The sequence below is a fragment of the Pteropus alecto genome, unplaced genomic scaffold, assembly GCF_000325575.1.
Source record: "Pteropus alecto unplaced genomic scaffold, ASM32557v1 scaffold25, whole genome shotgun sequence".
NCBI classification, from domain to species: domain Eukaryota; kingdom Metazoa; phylum Chordata; class Mammalia; order Chiroptera; family Pteropodidae; genus Pteropus; species Pteropus alecto.
In genome coordinates, this window is record NW_006441955.1 from 3,681,609 (window position 1) to 3,704,116 (window position 22,508).

At 34.2% G+C, this 22,508-nt stretch overlaps 1 protein-coding gene across 2 annotated transcripts in view; it reads right to left on the bottom strand.

The window, feature by feature from the left end:
- Positions 1 to 22,508, bottom strand: part of FAF1 (Fas associated factor 1) — a 355,099-nt gene that overhangs the window by 96,548 nt on the left and 236,043 nt on the right. For both annotated transcript variants that reach the window (XM_015595280.2, XM_006919177.3), the window contains exon 13: positions 6,902 to 7,056. In XM_015595280.2, coding sequence (XP_015450766.1) covers positions 6,902 to 7,056 — 155 coding nt within the window. The remainder of the gene's footprint in view (positions 1 to 6,901; positions 7,057 to 22,508) is intronic.

The following is a 22,508-nucleotide window of genomic DNA, read 5'->3' on the forward strand; positions in this document are numbered from 1 at the left end:
TTCCCTTCCTTTCAGTACTATTAGGAAACTATTCACAAGTGCACCCTTGGACAATGCTGAGCAGTAATTATGACTTGCTGACAAAGAGATATGAACAATTACAGAGCCCATTTTGAAACCCTACACTAATAAAGTCATTAGATGCTGCCCTTGCCATGATCCTTCTAAAAGCTTCTGAAGTTACAAGAACACACGGCATTGTTTGCAGGGACAATTGCTGCTGGCAGAACGCAAACCTTGAGTTAAACCATGCTGCAAATTGATCTTGACATTCTGTTAAGACTGCCACTAAAAATCAAAAGCAGAGGAGAAAAGGAGAAAATGAGTGGGTAGGATGTAATCATGGAACAGGAGGGGTTCCTCCTCACCTTCTCTCCTCCCTCTTCAGAAAACAAACCAGAGAGAAAATGACAAACTCTCCTGGTGTTTTGGAACCTTTATTTTAAAGTATTAATTAAGCCCTTGACCTGGGATGTTTAGGATGACAATACATTTCCTTTAAAAGTACTGGAAGAAAAATGTAGCACGAAGGGAATAAAGAAGTTTGGGGAAAATCATTGGAAGTCAGACACTGAAGCCTCCCTGGAAATCTTAGTTCCCTGACCACAACATGTCCATCTGTTTTTGTTTTTTTTCAGCTACTTCTGCAGAATCCATATTTGTTCCTAGGGTAGCAGCTGGGAATTAACACTTCTTGTGTCTCCCACGCAGACCCCACACCTGGGTTATATTGCTGGATTAAATGGGAGGGCAGAGTTAGAGTAACATGGTCAGCTAGGCTCCAGCCAGGCATGAGCCACTGACTAGTTTGGAATTAAGGATAAGTCACTGTGGATATGACTAATTACTGAGGTGGAAAGTGCAGGTGAAGACAGCCTACTTAATAAGATCTTTAAGTCAATTAACTCTTGCCAAATATTAAGTAATGCGGAAAACTATCATTGAATATTAAGGCTAACAAGTACCTGTCAGCACAGCAGCAGAAGTTTACAGTTACCTGAAATACTGCACCCAAGGGCATACGTTTAAAAGCTAATATTGACAGGCGATGGAATTCTGTCTGTGAACATTGGTACTAACTATATATACAAAATTTAACATAATGCTATGTACATGTTACATGCAACTTGTGTTACTGTCGACAATTCCTTGGGAACTGTTTGCAGGTACTCTGAACTGTGTTTAGAAATAATGTGCAATGCCCAATTTAACACGCTGTAGTATGTACACTGATGTACAAAACATTTGCACTTCTGGAACCTATGTATAAGCAACTCATTCTTTAGCACGCATAGCTGGCTAAGTACCCAGTTAGCATTATCCAACTGAATTCAATGTTTAAGTTTTCTAGAACTAGATAATCTAAACTATTACCTATACTGGATGGGCTCATGGAGACATGTGCCTTGTTGGCCTTCCTGGTCAGAACCAGGTATACCCATTAATCCAATTATTACTGGTAATACTGGTGGTTCACTGTGCCATCTCTGCTATGTGGTTTTCCTTGATGAAGCAACTTCAGCCAGGAACCCACGGCTTAATAATGAAGGCACCATATGTACCAATGTTCACATGCACCCAGCAGGTGTCTAATAAATCGAATAGCAAGAGGCAAATAAATGCTTATTGTGCTAGTATTTTATATAGTGCTATCTATATTTAATTCTGATGGTGCCCAAATAGAATTTGCCTGGCTGCTGGGCATGTCTTACCATGTAGCCAGTCTAGCACTCTGGTCCTATGGACATGTTTACTTAATCAATGCCACCACCACAGCAGAAGGCTCAGAGTACCATCCCAGAATGACCCAATTTGAGAGGCCAGTTTGCCTCAGGGGTATCACAGAGACTTGGTGAGTCTGGGGAAGAAACATTGGAACCACTGGATGAACTCATCTAGGTTGGATTTCAAGCCTCTTTTCAGATGGCCTGTAGGTGCCCGGGACACATGAATATAGGCCACAGTATTCTGGGGTGCTACTACAGAAGACATGGTACCAGTCATGGTCAGTAGAAGGCATGGCACCCAGTCTGGACATTTTTAGTTCATTCTGCAAGGAGAATGAATTTTTGCTTTATTAATCCCATTAATGACCATGGAGGAAGGATTACACAATTAGAAGGCTACAGCATTTTCAATGCTCTTTCCACTGCCCAAGCTGGTTTTTCCTTTTTTTTTTTTCTTCTTCTTCAACAAGCCTATTAGAGATTGTTTGTTTATTTATCACTATAACACTTACTTTTAAAAAGGCACTGTGTAACACATTGAGATTATAGACAAAGCTCCCTTGGGGAGCTGACAACCTAGCAGGAAGACAGACAATAACCACACAATGTAATAAGTGCCATCAATACAAGTTAGTATAGGGATACTATAGGAGCATATGGAATGTGCATTTTAACCCAGAAGGAGGTAAGAGAAGGATAGAGAGAGGCAAGGCTTCTGAGAAGTGATATCCGTTCTGAATTTTAAGAAATTATTCTTTCATAGCCCAAGTATTCATTCACTATAAATATATTATGCTAAAAAATATTTTCATTGTATTAGTTAAATTCATGATCGTTTTCTATATGTTGCACATCCAAAAGAGAATCTGATCTCTGTTCCACTGTTTGCCTGTAAGCATATGCCAATACTGGGATGAATCATTAACAAACAATTTCTTGGAATCTGTCCATCCCAGTTGGTTGACCCTATTCCTTACTCTGGTTCAGACCAGATAGGAATATATTAGCTGGTCGGATTCTTCTATTTTTTTCTCTCCTCCACAATTATGTAAACCACTGACCCTTCATTTAGATATCTAATAATGAGGTTTAAAATACCAATATCCTTTTGTAAGAATAGCAAATATCTGTGACCCAATAAACTAGGAATGTTGCTAATATAAAAATCTCTCTCTCAAAAAAACGTAAAATTCTGATTTCATCTTTCTGTGTGTCTTCTTTTTCAAGTCCTTCTCTGGGCCCCTCAGGAAGAGTAACTCACTAGAAAGTTCATTTATACTCTCAAAGCACCTTGTACATATTCCATATTACATATTAGCTCTTATGTCTGACTTGCCTACTAGACTAAAAGTGTTTTGAGCATTATCACTGTATCTTTTTCAACTTTTCATCTTCAGTACACAGCACCATTCCTGGTTCATATTAAACATTCAGTGAATGTTTACTCAATGAATAAACATGAAGGAAATATACCTTTCTTAAGATATTTTTTAGCCACTTCCAAAAGTGGTTTATTTGTAGGACCTCCTTGTTTACTAATATCTACCTGTTTTTAGCTCTTTCATCTCTTTCATTTACAAGATTCATTACTGAATCCAAGTTCTTTCAGGATCACTGTTCAGATAGATATTTAGAAATTATATCCTCCGGCACCCCTCAAGTCTAACAAGGGCTTTCTGCTGACTGCTTGAAGAAACAATGGCCTTGAAATCCAACTAGATATGGCATCCAACAAGACTGTACAGAGTTTTCCAAGAAAGAAATCTTCATTTCAATATATGATACTGAAATTATAAGAGCATTCTTAGGTGGAAGTGGATATAATATACATTCATCTGCCAAATGCTTATTGAATTTCTTTCTCCTAAAATTTTGTGAAAGGCCTTGTTTAATGAGACAAATAAAATGAATAAGCCCTTCCAGAAGATTATAATTTAGTGAGCATGTACAATGTAATAATCATTACATAATCATTACAACTAAAGTCTGATGTCTCAGTTCACATTTGGAATATTCCAAGATCAACCTAAAAATTATCCTAATGCATTTTATATGAATGTAGGTTGGTTAACTTAAATATTCAGCTTAGAAAGTTATTAGAATCATTTTGGAGGTGGGAAATACAAACCATCAACATCACAGGGATATATAACAGTGACATTCCATAGAAATCTGTTTCTTTTTTTTCTCGTTTATTAGTGAAATGAAATTTAACTTATAAAACAACTGACATTCTAGCAACCCTACCAAAGTATTCACTTAGTTCAATATCCTTCACTTGTCTTTTACATACATGAGAGATTCACAGTAAACTGTGGAGGATTAATGCTTCTGTAGGTGTAATCAGAGTATTTCTCAAGCAAAAGTAAATTTGCTTGGCAAGTCCCTTCCTATTTTGGGCATGAATGTCCTCCAGCTATCATATTAGGGGTAGTCCCAGAAACCCACTAAGAAAGCATCTAGACTAAATAGCTTACAGGCTCAGAAGTCTCTAAATTTATATGCTTAATTTCAATTAGGATAGCCAGATATGGGACTAGACAAACCATCTACCAGAAATTTATTTCCAAACTTTATATGTCATTAAAAAAATCACAGTTAAAAGAAAACAAGAGTAATCTTATTTGTGATGCCGTGAAATCTCTTCTAAATTTCCACATACTAATCTGTCCCATTTTAACTCTCTGGTAATAGGCAAATGATGGCACAATAACTTTTGATACATAGCCTACTGTACAATATTAGTGCAGCAGTCTTCTACTGAATTGAGAGTAAATGTTTGAGGTTTTGTTACTCAGGTTTTGTTAATAGCATCAAATGAATGACGCCATCAATTTTCATGACAGATACCTTTGGATAAATGTGATGATAAAAATCCAAGAGAGATCATAGAAATGTAATTCAATTAAACAATTTTATTTAGGTGGATCTATGATAGGTTGTAAGAAAACTGTGGCTAAGCTAAACTCTCTTCTGGGGGGCAATAAATAAGCCTAATTAATTAATTCTCTTATAATTTTATATATTAAAAGAAAATAAACTTTTACACTCATTTAGGAATATGCCATTCCAATGAAACTTCATCTGTGTTTGTAACATATTTTTTCTCATTTGCCTTAACAGTAATAATGAGGAGCTATACACGAAAAGTAGCTACACAATTCTGTTACTTTGTAGAGAAATGTAATACCTTATCTTAAAATAGTTTTTAATTTATAATATGGATAGAATTTGATTTTGAATAAAGATGTCGAGTATCTTAAATTCCAGAAATTATTACATTCTCTTTCTCAGCATTGCCCTGCTTGTTCCTATAAATGTTTATTAAATCAAATTCCTAGATATTTCTATTTTCAATCTTTAATATCACTTCTTTTTATTTTTATGACATTTACTTAATAATGGGATGCCACATTTTAAGAAATGTAGACTGAAATATCCTATCATACTTCATTGTCGGTCCAGAAATTCATTGAGAAATAGCTCTAAAGCCTTAAACAAGGGCTTTATTTTGTGTTTTAAAAAAGTGTCATAAGGAGTTAATAGGACACAGCTGTACTGGCTCTTTCTAATAAGCAGCTTCTGTCGCTTTGGTCACCACAGGTGTCTCTGTAACCTGCAAACTCTTATTACTAGTGTATCAAAGTTGTGCTACTTAACAGACTTCTTTAGTAAAACATAACAAAGCAATTACATGGCTGTTGATTGCCAGTCATAAAAAAAAAACCCCTCAAACACTGTTTTTCAAAAGAAACTACACTGCAATTTTTTGTCATTGTAAAATAAAAGGAACTAAGGAATTAAATGGAGGATAGAACAAAATAACAGCAGGTAGCCCGCTGAACTTAGCCACTACAGATGGTTTAGAAATAGTGTTTCCTTCTCCATCAAGTTGTGGATAAAAGGAAAGGAGGAGATTCCTTACTGCCAATGAATGGCAAAAGATTTAGCCAAGTCTCCAGCCTATGTATTTTGCCTCATGAAAGACCTTCGATGCTGCATTTTTATCTGTTTTTGGCACTGCTTTTCATCACCTTTAACTGAGTGTGAATAATAGTCTGATTTAATTTAAACAAATACAGGTGCTAAAGGTTCTTTATTTATGTATAACAGGGAACATTTCCAAGGCAGAACGAAGTCATCCTATGAAATTTCCTAACCATTTGCTTAAAGAAATGAAGTATTAGATGAAGAAATTGCTTCAACATTCTTTTGCTTCACATTTAAGGAAAGACTCATCTTTCTTTTTGGATTCAGATTACATAAAACAAAGTCTGAATGATGAGCAAAAATTCAGTGAGCCATGAAATAATAAAAAGACAATTCAGATGATTTAATTTCTAATTGTTCTATAATCATTTAAATTAGGTAACTACAACAGGCTTGCCTTGAAATGAATTAATTTAATCTCTGTTCATAAACCAGTAGCCTGTGATTATGATTGTGTTAACACACCCAAAGTAGCATCATGGGATGTTATGGCTGGCCACATGTATAATTAAACATTATGAAATATATTTCAGATGGAAAATGGAAATAGGTAAAATATAAAGAATTATTCATCACTTACAGATATTATGATTAACAAACTAAGCGAATTCATCCTGACAGCTAGGAAAGGGATTTTTTCCTATTGAGAATATGGATGTGTGCAAAAGAATGTGTGCAATAAAGCGATTACATCAATTAGCATATGCTAGAGTTAAGCTATTACCAACTCCCCTGGACTGGTCCAGAATGTCCTGCCTTCTTCACTGGAATTATTAAAAAATAAACTTACTACTAGGAGTATATGTTAGACTTCCCTTGCCTTTTCAGAATATTATTAAAAACACACTTTTCTCTAAATGTTCAACAACATATTACAACATTAGAACGTACAGTACACAGAAATGTAGTATATATCTCTCTTATTGCAAAAAATTGAGAACAATGTATTTTGGTTTTGGTTTTTGGGTTATTCCTAAATTTAAGAAATCTTTATCAGTTTGGGAATTCATAATGGTAAATAACTGCATATGTTAGCTACAATGAATAGCTTTTATCTAATTAAATATAATAGTAGAAAATTGAATGCTGAGGATGAAAATGTTTATGATGATAAGAAATCAAATACAATGATGACTTTTTTAAACAACAGAAGCCCAACTATAACTTGTGAACAACAATATTACCTTGCTCTGTTGGCATCTTTTGTCAGATCCCAAGCCCAGGTTATAAAATTTTGACTCAGATAAGAAACAATAGATTCAGCACAAAGCATTTGTGAGCAGAACACGTTGGTTAATACACTTTCATCATGATGGAGGTAGATAGCAAGAAGCTTTCTCTGAAAAGAGAAGAAAAGACTGATGAATTAAAATATCCATGAATGTAAAATTTCTTGAGTCAATATACATTGAAGACAAAAATTAAATGCTATTCCCTAAATAGAGTAATTGACACTTAGAGTTCCTAAAGCATTTACTAATATGAATAAATTTACTTCCTTACACGCTAAAGAGGGTAGGATGATTATATTCTATTTTACAAACCATGTCACAAATTCCTGTTTATATGTGCAAGCCTATTTCAAGCAGAAATTGCAACAGAATTGCATTTTTTAATAAATAAAATAGATTTACCATTATTCACATTTAATATGTACTTTAAATGTAAAAAAATTAATTTTGAAACCATTCAACTAAACAGAGAAAAAAAATACTGATTAAGCTTGGATGCCAAAATTGTCTTTTACATATTTTTAATGTTTTTAACCTGAACACTGAATAGTCTCTCTTCTACTTGAAAGGAATAGGTCTGAAATAAAGTTTTGTTTTAGTTCTACAGATAATTTCAAAGCCCTTAATGTGCTCCCAGATAGAAGTCCTTATTTAAGGACATGTAACATCTAATTGCCATTTAAAAGGATAGAAAAATGTTCATTTCACATGATTTCTTTCTAGTTTATATTTCAGAAAATTGTCCAGTGTAGTTTCTCACATGGAATATTATTCTTTCCCTTTTGCCTGATAAAACTTCCTTTCAAAACGACATTTATTCTCTTAAAGGTATCCTCTGTCATAGTTTGGCATTTGATAAAATAACTGAAACTAAAAACTAAAATCGAGCAACATAAATTGCAACATATCAGCTTTGATAACAATGACAATTAAAGTTCCTAAATTGTTATTGACAAACTTCTTGGTGCTGCCTTGTAGAAGAGCTGAGTTTAAGAAGAGTCAGTTATCAGGAAATGGAAAGATAAAATTTTATGGTAAAGACAGTGTACAAACCAATCTCTGCAATTCTGGCAAAGGAAAATTTTAAGGAAGCTTAGTTAGGGTCTTTTCCCTTTACATTAAATAAGGATTTGATGATAAAAACTTGTGTGGAATACTAAATGAAAGAACATTCATAGAAAAATATAAGGTACATGTTGATGAACGGTTAATGAAGTGTGATGGACTTATCTGATGGAATTATCCAGATAAATAATCCGAATTATAATAATAAAAAAGTAATCATTAAAATATTTTCTTCAAAGGTGAACTTTGTACTAGATGAGCATAGCCAGAGGTACATAGGTAGATTAAGATACCAAAAGCATCTACTGTGAAGAGGAGAGCACAGTTACACACACATCATCTACTTTAGTCCCCAAAATAAACCTATAAAATAGTGTTCTTAACTTTATTAGCATATGAAGAAAAATGGTTTAGAAAGGTGACTTGTTCTAAATTCTACAACTAGTAAGTAGTATCTCTGGGACTGGAACCCAGATTGACTGACTCTAAGGCCTAGTGTTCTTTCTTTGATAGTAGCAGGAAAATCAACCATACTACAGGCAAGGCTTAGTGTGCTCATAGACTATGAAAGTGCCAGACTGGCTACCACTCATACATACATCAATGCTTCAAGGGCCTCAGACACAGCATGTACTGGGAATATGCAGAGGATACCTATGTATAAGTAGTTCGGCTACTCCAACAGTAGCTGCTTACATGTGTCAGGTCATTTATTCATTCATTCAACAAGCTTTTGTTGAAATAAGCTTTGTGCCAGGCCCAGCTGGAAGCAGTGGTGATAAAATGGTGAATAAGAAAGACTAGGAGTTTCTTCATCTATGTTGAAATCTGCAGATAACAGGAGCTGGCATCTAGGAAGATTGTAATCAGATACATTGTTGTAGAGATACTTGTCTGCTAAATTCCTACTCATCCTTTAAGGCTCAAAGCAAATGCCTCAATGAAACCTTCCCTGATTCCCTTAGGCAGAGTTAAGAGCTTCCTTTTCTGGGCTTCTATCTCTTCTCGGTAGTATTATAATTGTTTACCAGTTTCCCCTCTAGACAAAGTCTCTCAAGTGTGAGGACTGGGGTCTCTTTTCAGTCTTCTTTGCATCTCTAAGCTAGCATAGGTCTCAGCACGTTTTATCAAAGAAACTTGGATGCTGATTTCAACCACAGCTCCCTGGCAAAAAAGACACCAAACGGCAGAAGCAATGCCAAATCACTTTTAGTAAATGAATCTAGAAATGTGCTGTTTTAAGAAATGGAATGTGAACCTGGCAGCACTAACAAATTCAGAGCTCTTCTTAGGAGCTCTCTAGCTGAATAGACAGAGGGATGTCAACCTCTAATTCTGCTTGATCGTATCTCAGCAACTACATTTAATGAGACACTGGGAACAAGAGAGCAGTCCACTTTTAAATCAGCATATTTCTAACCAAACAATGGCAATGGTTAAATCTTTAAAACGCCTATTTCTCTCAAGAACACTGCAATGGAACATTTAGACTTTGGGAAAGAGATTAGCGATTTACATTGCTATCTCACTGATTTAATTTAAATGCTCTTCCAAACCAAATACACATGTGCTGAAGAGGCTGGTAAGAAACCCAACATGCAAAGTTCCCTATAAGTGCAGCCGACAGTGTTGACTGAAACTAAACTTGGAAATCCAGGGCACTAATGCACAATATCAAGCAATAAAACAGCATCTCTTTGGCAATATTTAATTTAAAAAAGAAGAAAGAGGCAGGCGAAGATCAGGCACTGTCTGTTTTGGAGGATCAACCATTCTGCATTTCAAAGCATTGGTCCCTGCAATATCCAGGTTACTGTGCTAGAATCTCGACTATTATATCGCAGTTGTGAGAGGGAGGGCAAAGATGTGTTTACTCAGTGATTAGGCCCTTAGAATAAGCCTCTAGCTCCTAGAGAGACAGCTCACCACTTATTCATTTGGGCCAATTCACAAAGCCTAGGAAGATTAAACATCCATGCTGAGAAGACAAGCGAATGCAGACGGTGAAAAAGAAATAAAAATTCTTTAAAAACTCTGAGATGACTTCATTATTTTTCCACAAGGAAACTTTAGGAAAGTGTTTAGTTAGAGAAAAACCCACATTGACCTCTCTCTAAACCCTTAATCTTTCCTTTGTGGTGGTATTGCTTTGTGGTAAGCTACTGGCTCGCCTCGCCCCTCTTTTCACTGGAATCTGAGAGAAAAAAGGCTCTGGAGAAACAGTTTTCGTTCCAGGGACACAAACCCCTGACACTGTTAAACATGAGATGCCAGGAAAACACACTTAAAAAAAAATATCTCTCTTTAAGCTCTAAACTGTGAGAAAGGAGATGATAAAAAGAGTGTCAGAAGAGGATCTTCAGGCTGGGGGTACTCCCATAGCAGCTTTCAAAAAGGGAAATAGAATAATCTTAAAATAATCTTTTCTCTCTAATTTAATAAACTTTCAACAAAAAAATTTCGCCTATTATTATGACAGTAATAATAAGCAAAATATAAAGACTCTTAATAATATGCAATGCTACTATATTTGGGCTACATAAATCTGATTAAATTACAGGCAGAGCTAACTAAATCTCTGACTCAAATTTCTGATTATTTTTTTGAGCTCAATTAAACATGGGCCAAAAATTGAGAACTGGGTTCAGCATATCAGAAAACTGCTTTTATGAAAAAAGGGCATCTAGTACATAGAAAAAACATAAGAAAATGTTTTGTTTTCCATTACTATAACCATCTTTCCCTTTGGCCCATTAATAATTCAGTTCAATAACATTTGCAGAGTGCCTATGTGTTAGGCACTGAGAATATAAAGATGAATAAAACAAAGTTCCTTGGACCTCAAAGAGTTGGGGGGAGGGTATATATGAGGAAGCAAAGATTTAATTGCAGTACCATATGGTAAGGGGATGAGACTGGGGCATTAAAAACACTATATTTTATTTGTTCTTTCTAATTTGGCAGAAAGTGTGTAAGTCTGGTAGAGATGACAAAGGCAAGCAGCACAGCTCTACTCTTCTTAGACTCTTTCTTTGTGATCTAGGTTTTGGTAACACAATGTAAAGGAAAGTTTCCTGGTTTTAAAGGAACAGAAGACTGTGCTAAACCCAGTTTTTACATTTACCAGCTGTGTGACAATGGGGGCAAGATGGCTATTGTAAGAAATGTAGATAAAGTAGGTGAAGTACCTATTTACAATGCCTTGCCCATAGTAGGTGTTGAATAAAATGTAGCTGTTAGGATGAAGATTCCATGCAAAATAAAGGATTTGAAAGCAATTCCAAGAGAAATGATAGTCACGAAAATGTATTAAAGATTATGCAGCTCCTTCAGTTCTCCTACTGGCAGCATTCAAATCAAGGAACTAAGGTACAAGTTGATGCTTAGGAAACACCAAGCTGACAGCAACCAGTGTGACTTGGCTTTGAGCTACAGTAGCTATTGTATTTAGACACTTAGAATCACAGAACCATAAAACATTAGAGCTGGAAGAAATGAGCTGGCTATGTTTCAAAATAAGCCAGGCACAGAGCAGACACTCAGAAAATATTTGCTGATGGACTGAGAAGGAAGTTGTCTAGTTTCTTTCTGAGCACCAAAACACTCATAATCTGTATGTTCAATGATTTCCAAGTTGACATGACAATTTCTAGGAATGATAGTTTTTCAGTACAAGAATAAAAACAAATATAAAATAATTTTCTTTGTGTAAATTGGGACCTGACTTTATTTCTCCCCTTCCCATTTCCCTTCTTCTTTTCTATCATCATCATCATCACCATAATCGTCAAAATCATCATCACTAAAATTCTTTTGTTTTCGTTTTAAGTTTGGGGATAGTTTATAGGTACAAACCGATATACCAATACAACAATAAACACTCATTTATCCTTTGCTTAGACTTATTAGTTATTAACATTTTGCTATATTTGTTCTTGTTCTTTTTATTCTTCCTAAAACATTTAAAGTTGCACACCTCCAACCTAAATACCTTAGCATCTGTCTCCTAAGAAACAAGAATATTTCCTTATATAATCATAACATCTTTGTCATCTCCAAGACATTTAATATTGTTATAATAATATCATTTAATATGTCCATATTCGAATGTCCTCTGTAGCTGTTGTATTTATTGTATTCATTCCAGGTTCTAATTGGGATCATTCCAGTACACCGCCCACTTCCATAATCCTGTTCCTGCATATGGACGTTCATAGGTCCAGGCCAGCATCCAATCGTGACTCAAGATAAGTACACGATTAGAATAGAGGAAGGGCAGCATGAAGCCACATTGTCTGGGTTCAAACTCCTGCTTTGCCACCTCCCAGCTCTATGACCTTGGGAAAGCTCCTTCATTTTTCTGTGCCTTGGATGCCATATAGCTCTGGAGGTCTGAAGTCCAATACTTTGTTTAGATGGGAATGTTGATATGAATGCTATTACAGCAGTGGCCTAGGATCTAGGCATGATCATCAGATTGGCTGCTTGTTTATGAAAGTGATACTTGAGCTAAATTTTAAAAGCAGGTTATAGGAACTGACTTTGTGACAGAGCTGAGTTTTAAACTTAGGTGCTAGTGAGGGAAAAAAGTGAAAAAGGAAGAGCAAAGAGAACGTTTAAGAAAGGCCCAGTGACATCAATGGCCTGGTGTGTTCAAAGAATTCGAAGCTAGTAATTTTGTAAGAGAGTAGAACCAGAGTGCAGATTGATTTGTGGAAAGAATCATGACACTTTGCCTTTTTTGTCTCCCAAAGCTGAATTTGAGGACCAGTGGGCAGCAATCAACTGGAGAGGTTCCAAAAGGAAACAGCCAGCTACCGAAGATGAGGAGATGTCAAGATGATGTCTTTTTCCTCTTACTTCCTGAAGCAGATGTTGGGGTAACACTCTGAAATCTTGAGGACACAGATGTATTTGAGTCTCACATAGGGAGAACCGTCATATGGAAGTCACAGGTAAAACAAACAAACAGCCTAAAGTAAAATCAAACTCTCTTCATAAAATAAGCTGACAAATGTTCATTGGGTATAGAGCTTTATAAGTTTTCATTGTTCAGACTGAAATATCTTTGAGGAAGAACAACATGGGACTAAAGTTTTTGTGAATAAGGAAATTAGAAGCTGAAGTGATTGGCTATTACAGCAAACTGAAGAGAGGCAGCAGGTTCTTTGGGGAGGCTGGCAGAGGAGTATGGAGACAAGACAGTAGGCAGTTTCAGGCAAGACTAAAGATCTCATTTCACTGGTTTTCCAGGTAAACACTCAGGAACAGTAACAATGACTGGAAATAAAAGAACAGACAGGCACATAAAAGAACAGACAGGATCTTTCTGATCCTCTACTTTTCTCCTCCAAGAGGGATAACCACCCCCAGTTAGGAACGTGAGTATGAATGTGAAGGACCCACTTTGAAAGGCATTGGTAAACAAACACTCCCCTTCCCCACTTTTAGGCCACTGAGGAAGAGAAAAAGAACCTGCAGCCTATCTATCTCATCTGTTTCCATATTCTAGGGGGTGGGGAACTAGAGCAATAAAGAATTGAAGATAAATTAACAGTAATTTTTCATCTAAAAAGTATTGATAATAATGCATCTTTCCTAAAAATCATAGGAACCCACTGATTTGTGGGTACATATGTCTAGTAACTTTCTACAACTGTCCAACAGATTTCAAAGTAGAATGTTGTAAATTATAAAAACAAGCTAAGCTGCGTTTAAGCACACAGAATTGTAGTAACTGCTAGTAGTCCCTAAATATTTTCCATTTCTTCCTTAGTGAAGAAATCTCTTATTTATTTTTTAAGTTATATTAATGGCCGGCTGAATAAAGAATTTCTCAGCATTTAAACAAGTGTGGCAAAGTAACTAAGTTCTAGCCAATGTAAGCAGAAGTGCTAGTATGAGCTCTAGCAGCCATACTGAATCATGCTATAACCTAAACTGTACCACACAGTAGAGCAACATAACAGAAGGAATCTGAATTTTTGACTCTGTGATGTGCCATACCAGCCCCAGACAGACAACCTCTGGACTTCCTAAAGGGAAGAGAGAAATTAACTTCTATTTTGTTTAAGCCATTATTAATTTTTTATTTTTCTGTTACAAGCAACCCAACCCAACCCTAATCTTACACAGACTAATTATAAGAAACTCTTAGTTGTGCATAAAAATGATAGCCTACGGAACGGTATAATTAACTCATAAGATCTAAAGTTATATTTATAGATTAGTTCTTGGCCTATCAGAAAGATTCCCACAGCTTCCAATGGGCCCCGAATTACACCGTTAAGGGATTATAACTGCGACTGGCCTAAGGCAAATGCTCATTAGAAAGGTCCATCTGGTATATCTGCTGGTGAGAAAAGGAGACCCTATTTTTAGAAGGCCAAGTAGAAACCATGATTGGATGAAGGGAAAAGAAGACATGGAGGTTGCTCCTTGGTGTGCATCTAGTCTAGTCTTCATGCAAAGATCAGGGAGGGCCTTCACTGCTAACATGTGGTCCAGTCCATTTAATATCCATATCCAGAGAGGACGGCCTACTGGGATTTACAATAGTGTAATAGTGAAGTGTCCATCTACCTGAAATGCCATGTGTGCCATATTATATTTAAAACTCAATAGGATGGTTGAAGCCATTGTGATTGGTTCAGGGATTTTTTTCATTTTATGATCCATGTTATCTATCTATCTACTCACATACATAATTTGTACAAAAAGTGGCATACTATATACACTAGTATGCATCTCACTTTTTCATTTAACAATATATCTTGAACATCATTCCACGTCAATATATATGAAGTGGTTTCATTCTTTTTAATGGTCACATAGTCTTACACTGAAAGAATGACATTTAAAGTATTTCCAATTTTTTGCTATTATAGACAATACTATAGAGAATGTCCTTGTATTTATATATTTCTCTTATTCTTAAGTATATATGCAGGCAAAAATTTGCTGTTATGATAGGTGAAAGTGACATATTAGTATAGTTTTAACCTGTATTTCTTAATTAAAGAAAAAAATTTTATAAAAGGTATGGAGCATCTTTTATATTTATGAGTTGTTTTACTTTTCTGTGAAAATACCTGCTTATATAGCTTGCCCGTTTTTGGAATTCTTCATAAGTGTATATGCAAGAGAAGTTAAGTTTCCAATATCTTTAATAAAGATACTATGTACTACTTAACATCAGAAATACTTTGATTTTCAGACTGCAAATGACAAGACAAATATAAAACCAACAGATTCTACTGTAATGCTTTGCAGAGAAAAGAAAGGCCAGAGCACATTAGTGTAGGTCTATGACAAAAGCAGTATTATTTTGCTTTTTAGGCATTCCAAGGAGAGTGTGGGAGAAACAGGATACTAAAAGATATGTAGTATAAAAAAATACATAAAAGCTAACAGGCTGTGAAATTTAGGAGCTAAAAATTTTGTACATTATATTGTGCTATTACTGTACTATGATTTTCTAATCATTGCCTGACACTTCACAACTTCATATATATGTAAATATATACAGTTGCACAGTCTCACTGCCACCAATTTCTCCCTTTCAATCCATCCTATCAAATTGCTACCACACTTCTTACTTATTCCTATATAGTAATGTGTTGCTTAATGACGTTCTGAGAAATGCATTGTTAGGTGAGTTCATCGCTGTGGGACAATGGAGGGCACTACACAAATCTAGATGGTATAGCCTACCTCATACCCAGAGTTAATGGTATACCACAGTCATACATGCAGCTCGTCGTTGACTGAAATATCATTATGTGGCATATGACTACAGTACAGTTCTGAAGGTGTCACTCTCTTCAAAAACTTTCAAAAACTAACACTGCCCAACAACAAAAGTCTTTAGCTGGCATTCAGAGATTTCCATGATGAAACCTCAGTGTACTTCTCTATTTTAGCTTTATCTCCTGCTCTGCTACATGTACCATATAAACCAATTGAAAAGGCCTATTAATGTGTGCATCTGAATAACTTGGTTATTATGATTCATTATTCCAAGGTGGTTTAACAGCCAAGATATTTTTATCCCCATTCGAGAGAAAATAAAATGGAGGCTTATATAACCAATCAGTATCAGGGTCTAATTTCAAATCCAAATCTGCCTGATTTATTCAATCAATGTCCATCTACTATAAACAATCTTAAAGATGTTTCACATACATTTCAAAGAAGTTTTATATATATTAATTTTTTGTTAAACAACCTTGTGAGGTATGAATTACAATACAAAATTTTAAATGTAGATACTGATGCTCAGAGAAGTTGAGTAACTCAGTTAATAGCATCCAGCTAGTAAATAGGGAGCCAGAATTTAAATATAAGAATTTTAATTATTACTCTTTTTACCATACCTCTTATTTTTAAGTGAAAATGTTTACAATTAGTTATGAAACAGATTTCTTGAATTTACATGTGAAATACCTGGAGATCCAATTCAGCTTTTTATCCTTTTAAAATAGGTAATATGAATAACAAATACTTTCTAGGCCAGGGAGTGCCCTTTGGGAGAAATGATACAAATATGGATAAAGTACATTAATGGAAATCAGCCTTGCTTTTGATATTTTAATAAATTTTATCTATATAGCTTTTCAAATATAGTGAAATGGTTTTCAAAAGGACGGTGAATAGTCATAAACGAAGAGCATTTTATATGGCACCATATCTTAAATTTAATACATTTTTAATTCATTTAAAAATAATTTTAATATGGACACTAAAAATTTTTACAATTTTAATTAGGTAACTGTGATGATTCTGTTGGAGAATTAAAGGCAAATTCTAAATATGGCACTGACAATGTACTGTTTAGTGTTACTGTCTAATTACAAGACAGCATATTTAATATTGTTGCATTTATGTAAAACATATCAACTTCTTTACTGATGTAAATATTGTTGCATTTATGTAAAACATATCAACTTCTTTATGATGTACATATTTGGAGGTGTTTTTACAAATCACATTTAAAAGTAAAAATGTTTAATAGTGGCTATATTCAGGTTTGGGATTATGTGGTAACTAATTTTCTACTTTAAATATATGAGTATTGTAATTATTTTCTACATTTTATTTGTACAATGAAAACATACTTAAGAAATTATATTAGCGTCTTAGTTCTTATCTTACACATGTGCATATAAAATTACTCTAAAAACATTGCCTGCCTTTAAGGAATTTAAATTGAAAAGAAAACAAAATGACAAGATGAACAGACTGGGCATATTTTCCAAAGCACAAAAAAGTTTGCCTAGTTTCTCTGGATGGTGGAGTGCTAGAAACTCACCAACTACAGCTGTGGCTTCAGATTTGTGTACAACTTATTTTTCTTAAAAAACACTGATCAGTGGTGGTACTTAGATTTCTTTTAACATGAGGAAGTAGACATAGCACTACTTTAAAATGGGCTGATTTAAAAAATGTAATAAAACAATAACTAATAGGCACTGGTAAAGCAAAGCATTCATTTTGATATAAATGCTCATAGGGATTCTCAAAATTCCCTTCTGGAACTGTTCTTATAGCTAGTTCATGAATTATATGAGAAAGTCAGTTTAGTTATTTTACAGACATTTCTCAAATTTGTCCAAAAATGTTGAACAGCACCTTAGCCACAGTGCTGGGTACATTTATGGGTAGCAGCCCATTAAATCTTTAAAACAACCATATAAAGTAGATATTATCATCATGATCATCTTTTTTTCCCCCAGATTAGAAATAGGATTATTACTCCTATGGGCCACAGAGTTATTAAGTGGGAAATCAAGAATTGAGTACTTGTTTTATGTGTAATATCTGCAAACAGCATTGAGTCTGCAATCAAAATCTAAGGAGGTGTAACAGGATTACTGATATCAAAGCCCAGTGTTCCAAGGGGATGCTGGGAAAGGAACAATCTTTCATGTGAGAGATAAGCTTTGGCACTGGGCTTTTTATTGCTGTCGATTTTTAGTTACTACAAATGTCCCCATCCCCCTGGCCATGGACCCATTAGGAACTGGGCCACACAGCAGGAGGTGAGCCCTGGGTGAGCAAGCGAAGCTTCATCTGTATTTGCAGCCACTCTCGAGCGCTAGAATCACCACCTCAGCAATACCTCAGATCATCAGGCATTAGATTCTCATAGGAGCTCACCAGTCTGCGGTGCTAAAAAGGTTGGGGACCGTTGCTCTAGGGTGTTTTTTGTTGTGAAGATAATTCAGGGGGTTTAAGAAACTCCCAGAGAATCACGATGTGACCAGTGATAACTTCTGCAACCTTAATTAAGGAGGCTAATCATTGTTCTCACTTATCTAAAGATGAAATATAAGCTTCAGTCAACATATACCTTTAAAATGCTAGGTAATACTGGGGATCACAGTGTCTTCCATGCCTTGGACCTTGCCGATCTTTCCAGCCTCAGGCTCTGCAATCCAACTCTGTGTCTTGCATTTTTTGGTCTCTGACTTAATTTTTTGGCTTGTAGTACCCTCATTTTAATCTTCTTGTCTTTGCTTTAGAACTCTGTTGTTGTTTATAATTCTGTTATTTGCCATAGCATTAGTTATCTTTTAAGATTAGGTCAGAGATACCTCCTCAAGAAGTCTCCCTGAACTTTTAAGGTAGATGAAGTACCTCTCCTCTTTGCTTCTATAGCGCATTACGCTATGTAGTTCTGCTTATATCGTGTTATTTTCCTACTAGACTGTGAGCATCTCAAGGGTAGGAAACCTCTATATCCCAGCTGACATGTGATATTTATGGCCTTCAACTGAGTGAGCATCCTAATAGTTAAGGGAAAGGGACTGGAGGTCATAAAACTGATCAACCTATTGTCAAAAGTCAAAACTTTGACACAATATACTTAAACACAAGAACTTAGAATACCTGTTTTACTGAAGTTGGAGCTCTGCTTTGGACAGTACTGTAAATTCCTCATGAAAAAGGCAGAAAGAACTACGAGCACTCTCACCACCAAGTGCTCTCAAATGAAATCAGTTTGAAGCAGTTTTCATTAAGATGGATTGAATGTGGCATCGTGAGAAACACTTTATCAAATGTAGTGTTTTACTTAGTGATTAACTATATACCAGTTGATGAAGCTCCCCAAATCCTTTGTAATCCCACCACTCCAATAAACATTTAATGAGTATATAAGTTCAAAAAGCCTAGCAGAGGATTTAAACCTTCAATCTTGTTTTTATTTACTCTTGGAACTCAATTTCTCACTTCAAGTGAAGAATGTTGGTGCTTGAGGCTCATCTGTTGCCCTGGTAAAATTAATGTGCCTCCCACAGTTTAAATTAAACATGTGATATTTAAGATGAAAGAAATTTAGTAAGAATGTCATAGTATCGGTCACACTCGCTTTAAAATATTTGAACATCAGCAAACTATTTTCTTGAAAACGATTCATTCAAGAGTTTTAAAAAATAATATTGAAAAAGATTTGTTTTCACATTTCTCAAACGTGAAATCTGAAAAGTAGATTGAAGTTTGGTAACTGAATCCTTCCGTACAGAAGTTAGCATTGAAAACTGAAGTATGGTGGTATAGCATAAAACATACTTAACTGTGTTAGAACGTCTGAGCTCTTATTTGGCCTCACTACTTATTATTATGTGTCTTTGAGCAAGTCATGTAGCTTCTCTGAGCTTTCTCATTCCTACAATGGCAATGCTGATTTCATACTGGTTTGTTGTGGGATTCAAATGAAATATATAGGAAAATGTTTTAGAAACCAGAGTACTATGTAAATCTGAAGTACGATTTGTATATTTACATAGTACTCTTTAATTAAAAAGAGATGTGCATAATTTGGTTGATGACCATAATAAATGTATCTGCTTAGATTTAATTTTAAATAATTTATCCATTATGTGAATAAATTTTACTTAAGTTTAGAGTAATATAATAATAAGTAAACTGTTGATTTCTAATCTGGAAAAGAGAAATGAGGAAAGAAGACAAGGGGAGAAAGATAAAGAGTTTAGGAGTCCAAAGAGGTCAGTGGATTTTGGCATGAATCTAATATAAGTAAAACTTTTAATTAGATGAAGCAATTATTTTTATCTGTTAAAAGACCAAGACACTAACCAAAAACAATCAATTGTTTCACTAGAAATACCCAGAAATTAATAAGCAAGAGTTTATGCTCCCCTGGGGATCATTAGTCTGAATAAATTCAAATGCCAATTTACTGTATAAGACAATTAATAAAAGATTTTTTTGTCTAACATACTGAAAATGTAAATAAGTTTCTTTATTTAAAGTTATAATGTTTAAGATATACACAGTGTATCTTACTTACAGTAGCTTTTAAAATGGGATTTAAAAGATATCTATGCCTATTTTGGAGTTACAGTTTAAGTAACAAAAAGCCCTGACATTTTCCAGTTATTTCAACTGCTTAGCAATCTTGCTGGAAAGAGACGGACACATCCCAAATACGTTCTTATCAAAGAATAAATTTAAAAAATATATTATTTTAAAGATATAATTATGTACTCTTTCAAATATGTTTATATCCAACAATAAGTCATTGTTTAAATATAATAACATGGCCACACAATGAGAGACTCACAATCATTAAAAATCCTATTATAATAAAGTACTTAGCATTACTTACACAGCGTTCTTGCAAAAAAAGTTCAACTTGAATTGAACAAAGCTTTTAGACCTAATATCCACTTCTCAGGAAATACAGAGATAGGGGAGCAAGTTAAATAATATCATAAGGAAATAATCACACAAATCCAGAATTTAGAACAATGTGCAAGTCATCGAGCATGTTTCTTCACAAAGCAAATGTCATGGGGAAAAAAAAAGGAAGAGGAGGTGCTTGCTTAAAAGGGATTTAAGAAATCTAACAACCAAATACATAATTCATCTTCCTTGCATGTATTGTAGCTAAAAAAAAAAAGAAACAGTTAAAAAGACATATTGGGACAACTGGTGAAGTATGAATATGTACTGACTATTAGATGATATTTGGGAATTATTGTTAATTTTGTTATATGTGATAATAGTATCATGATTATGTTGGAGACTATCATTATTTTTGAAAAATGCATGCAGATGTTTTTAGGGATAAAATATGATGTGTGTTACTTTGAAATGGTTTAGCAAAAAATAATGAACATACAAGGGTATCCTAAACATTCACGTGCAGTTTAAGTTTTAATAATTTCAAACATTTAACTGCTACAAACTTTAAAAAAATCACATGAGAAACTTTATATTCCTTTTACATTTGTTTTTGAATTTTGAATAATAAATCTTAAATTTATTTTCTATTCTAATAAATGTTTGCCATTTCAATAAGAGGAACTAAAAAAATTACCAAAATAATTTATTCATCAAAATCACATACTTAAATAAGTACAAAAAATATAAATAATTTAATTTCAAATGCTATTCTTTCATAAGTGAGCAGCATTTATAAACTTTTTAAGTTTTTAAGGCTTAAAACTCCATTAAACTTTTAAATACTCTGAATACAGAAGAAGCAAAAATAGCAAAATTTTAGTAATTATTAAATCTAGGTATAGGGAACTTGGGTATTTATTGTATTGCTTTTCCTGAATTAAAATTGTTTCAATAAAAAGTTAAAAAATAAAATATAATTAAGAAAATAATATTAAAAGGTGAAAATAAGCTGTTTTAACAAAATTATAACATGACTCAATTATGTATTAAATATGCACAAATGTATTCATTGAAATATACAATAAAGTTATGAAAAAACATATCACAAAGTTAACCTTTAATCTTTGTTAGAATATTTTCTTTTTGCTTTTCAGTATTTTCTATAAACCTGTACTTATGAAAACTATAAAACTATAAATGTATTATTATAAATATGTATTTCTTCAAAAATAACATCCATTGTATACGGATTTAAGAGTTTAGAAAAACAGATGCTTAAAACAGCCTTTATAATTGGCTATTCCACTATTCTTAGGATAAAGAACGGTTTATGCTTATATTTCTTAATCTACTTCATTAAACTAAATGATAGCTCTAAGTTTCATCAAGAATTACTGATTTGGAAGACAATTTTTAAAATTTATTTAAAATAAATTTTTCTTTAGGTTAGAGTTGAACAGAAACTAGAAACTAAAAATTTCAGAGGCATCTTCGCACTCTATTCTAAAAATACCTTGCCCTCTTTAATTCCAATAACTCTCCCCCTATTCCATTGATACACTACTCCTTCCTCTGTTTTTCTTTCATTCATCGAATATACAGAGTATTTACTATGTATAGGGATGCAAGGTACACAGTCACTGCTAAAAAGAAAATAAAGTCTCTTGAGAAGACCTATATAGAGAGAGAACGAATAATTACAAGCAATTACAAGCGATGTGTTAAGTGTAACAATCAGATAAGAAAAGGTATCTGCAAAATACCAAAGGACAGGGTGTGGTCAATGTGACTGCAGTGGAAGACTCAGAGGAAGTGGAAGAGTCAACCAGGCAAAGAGCAGGAT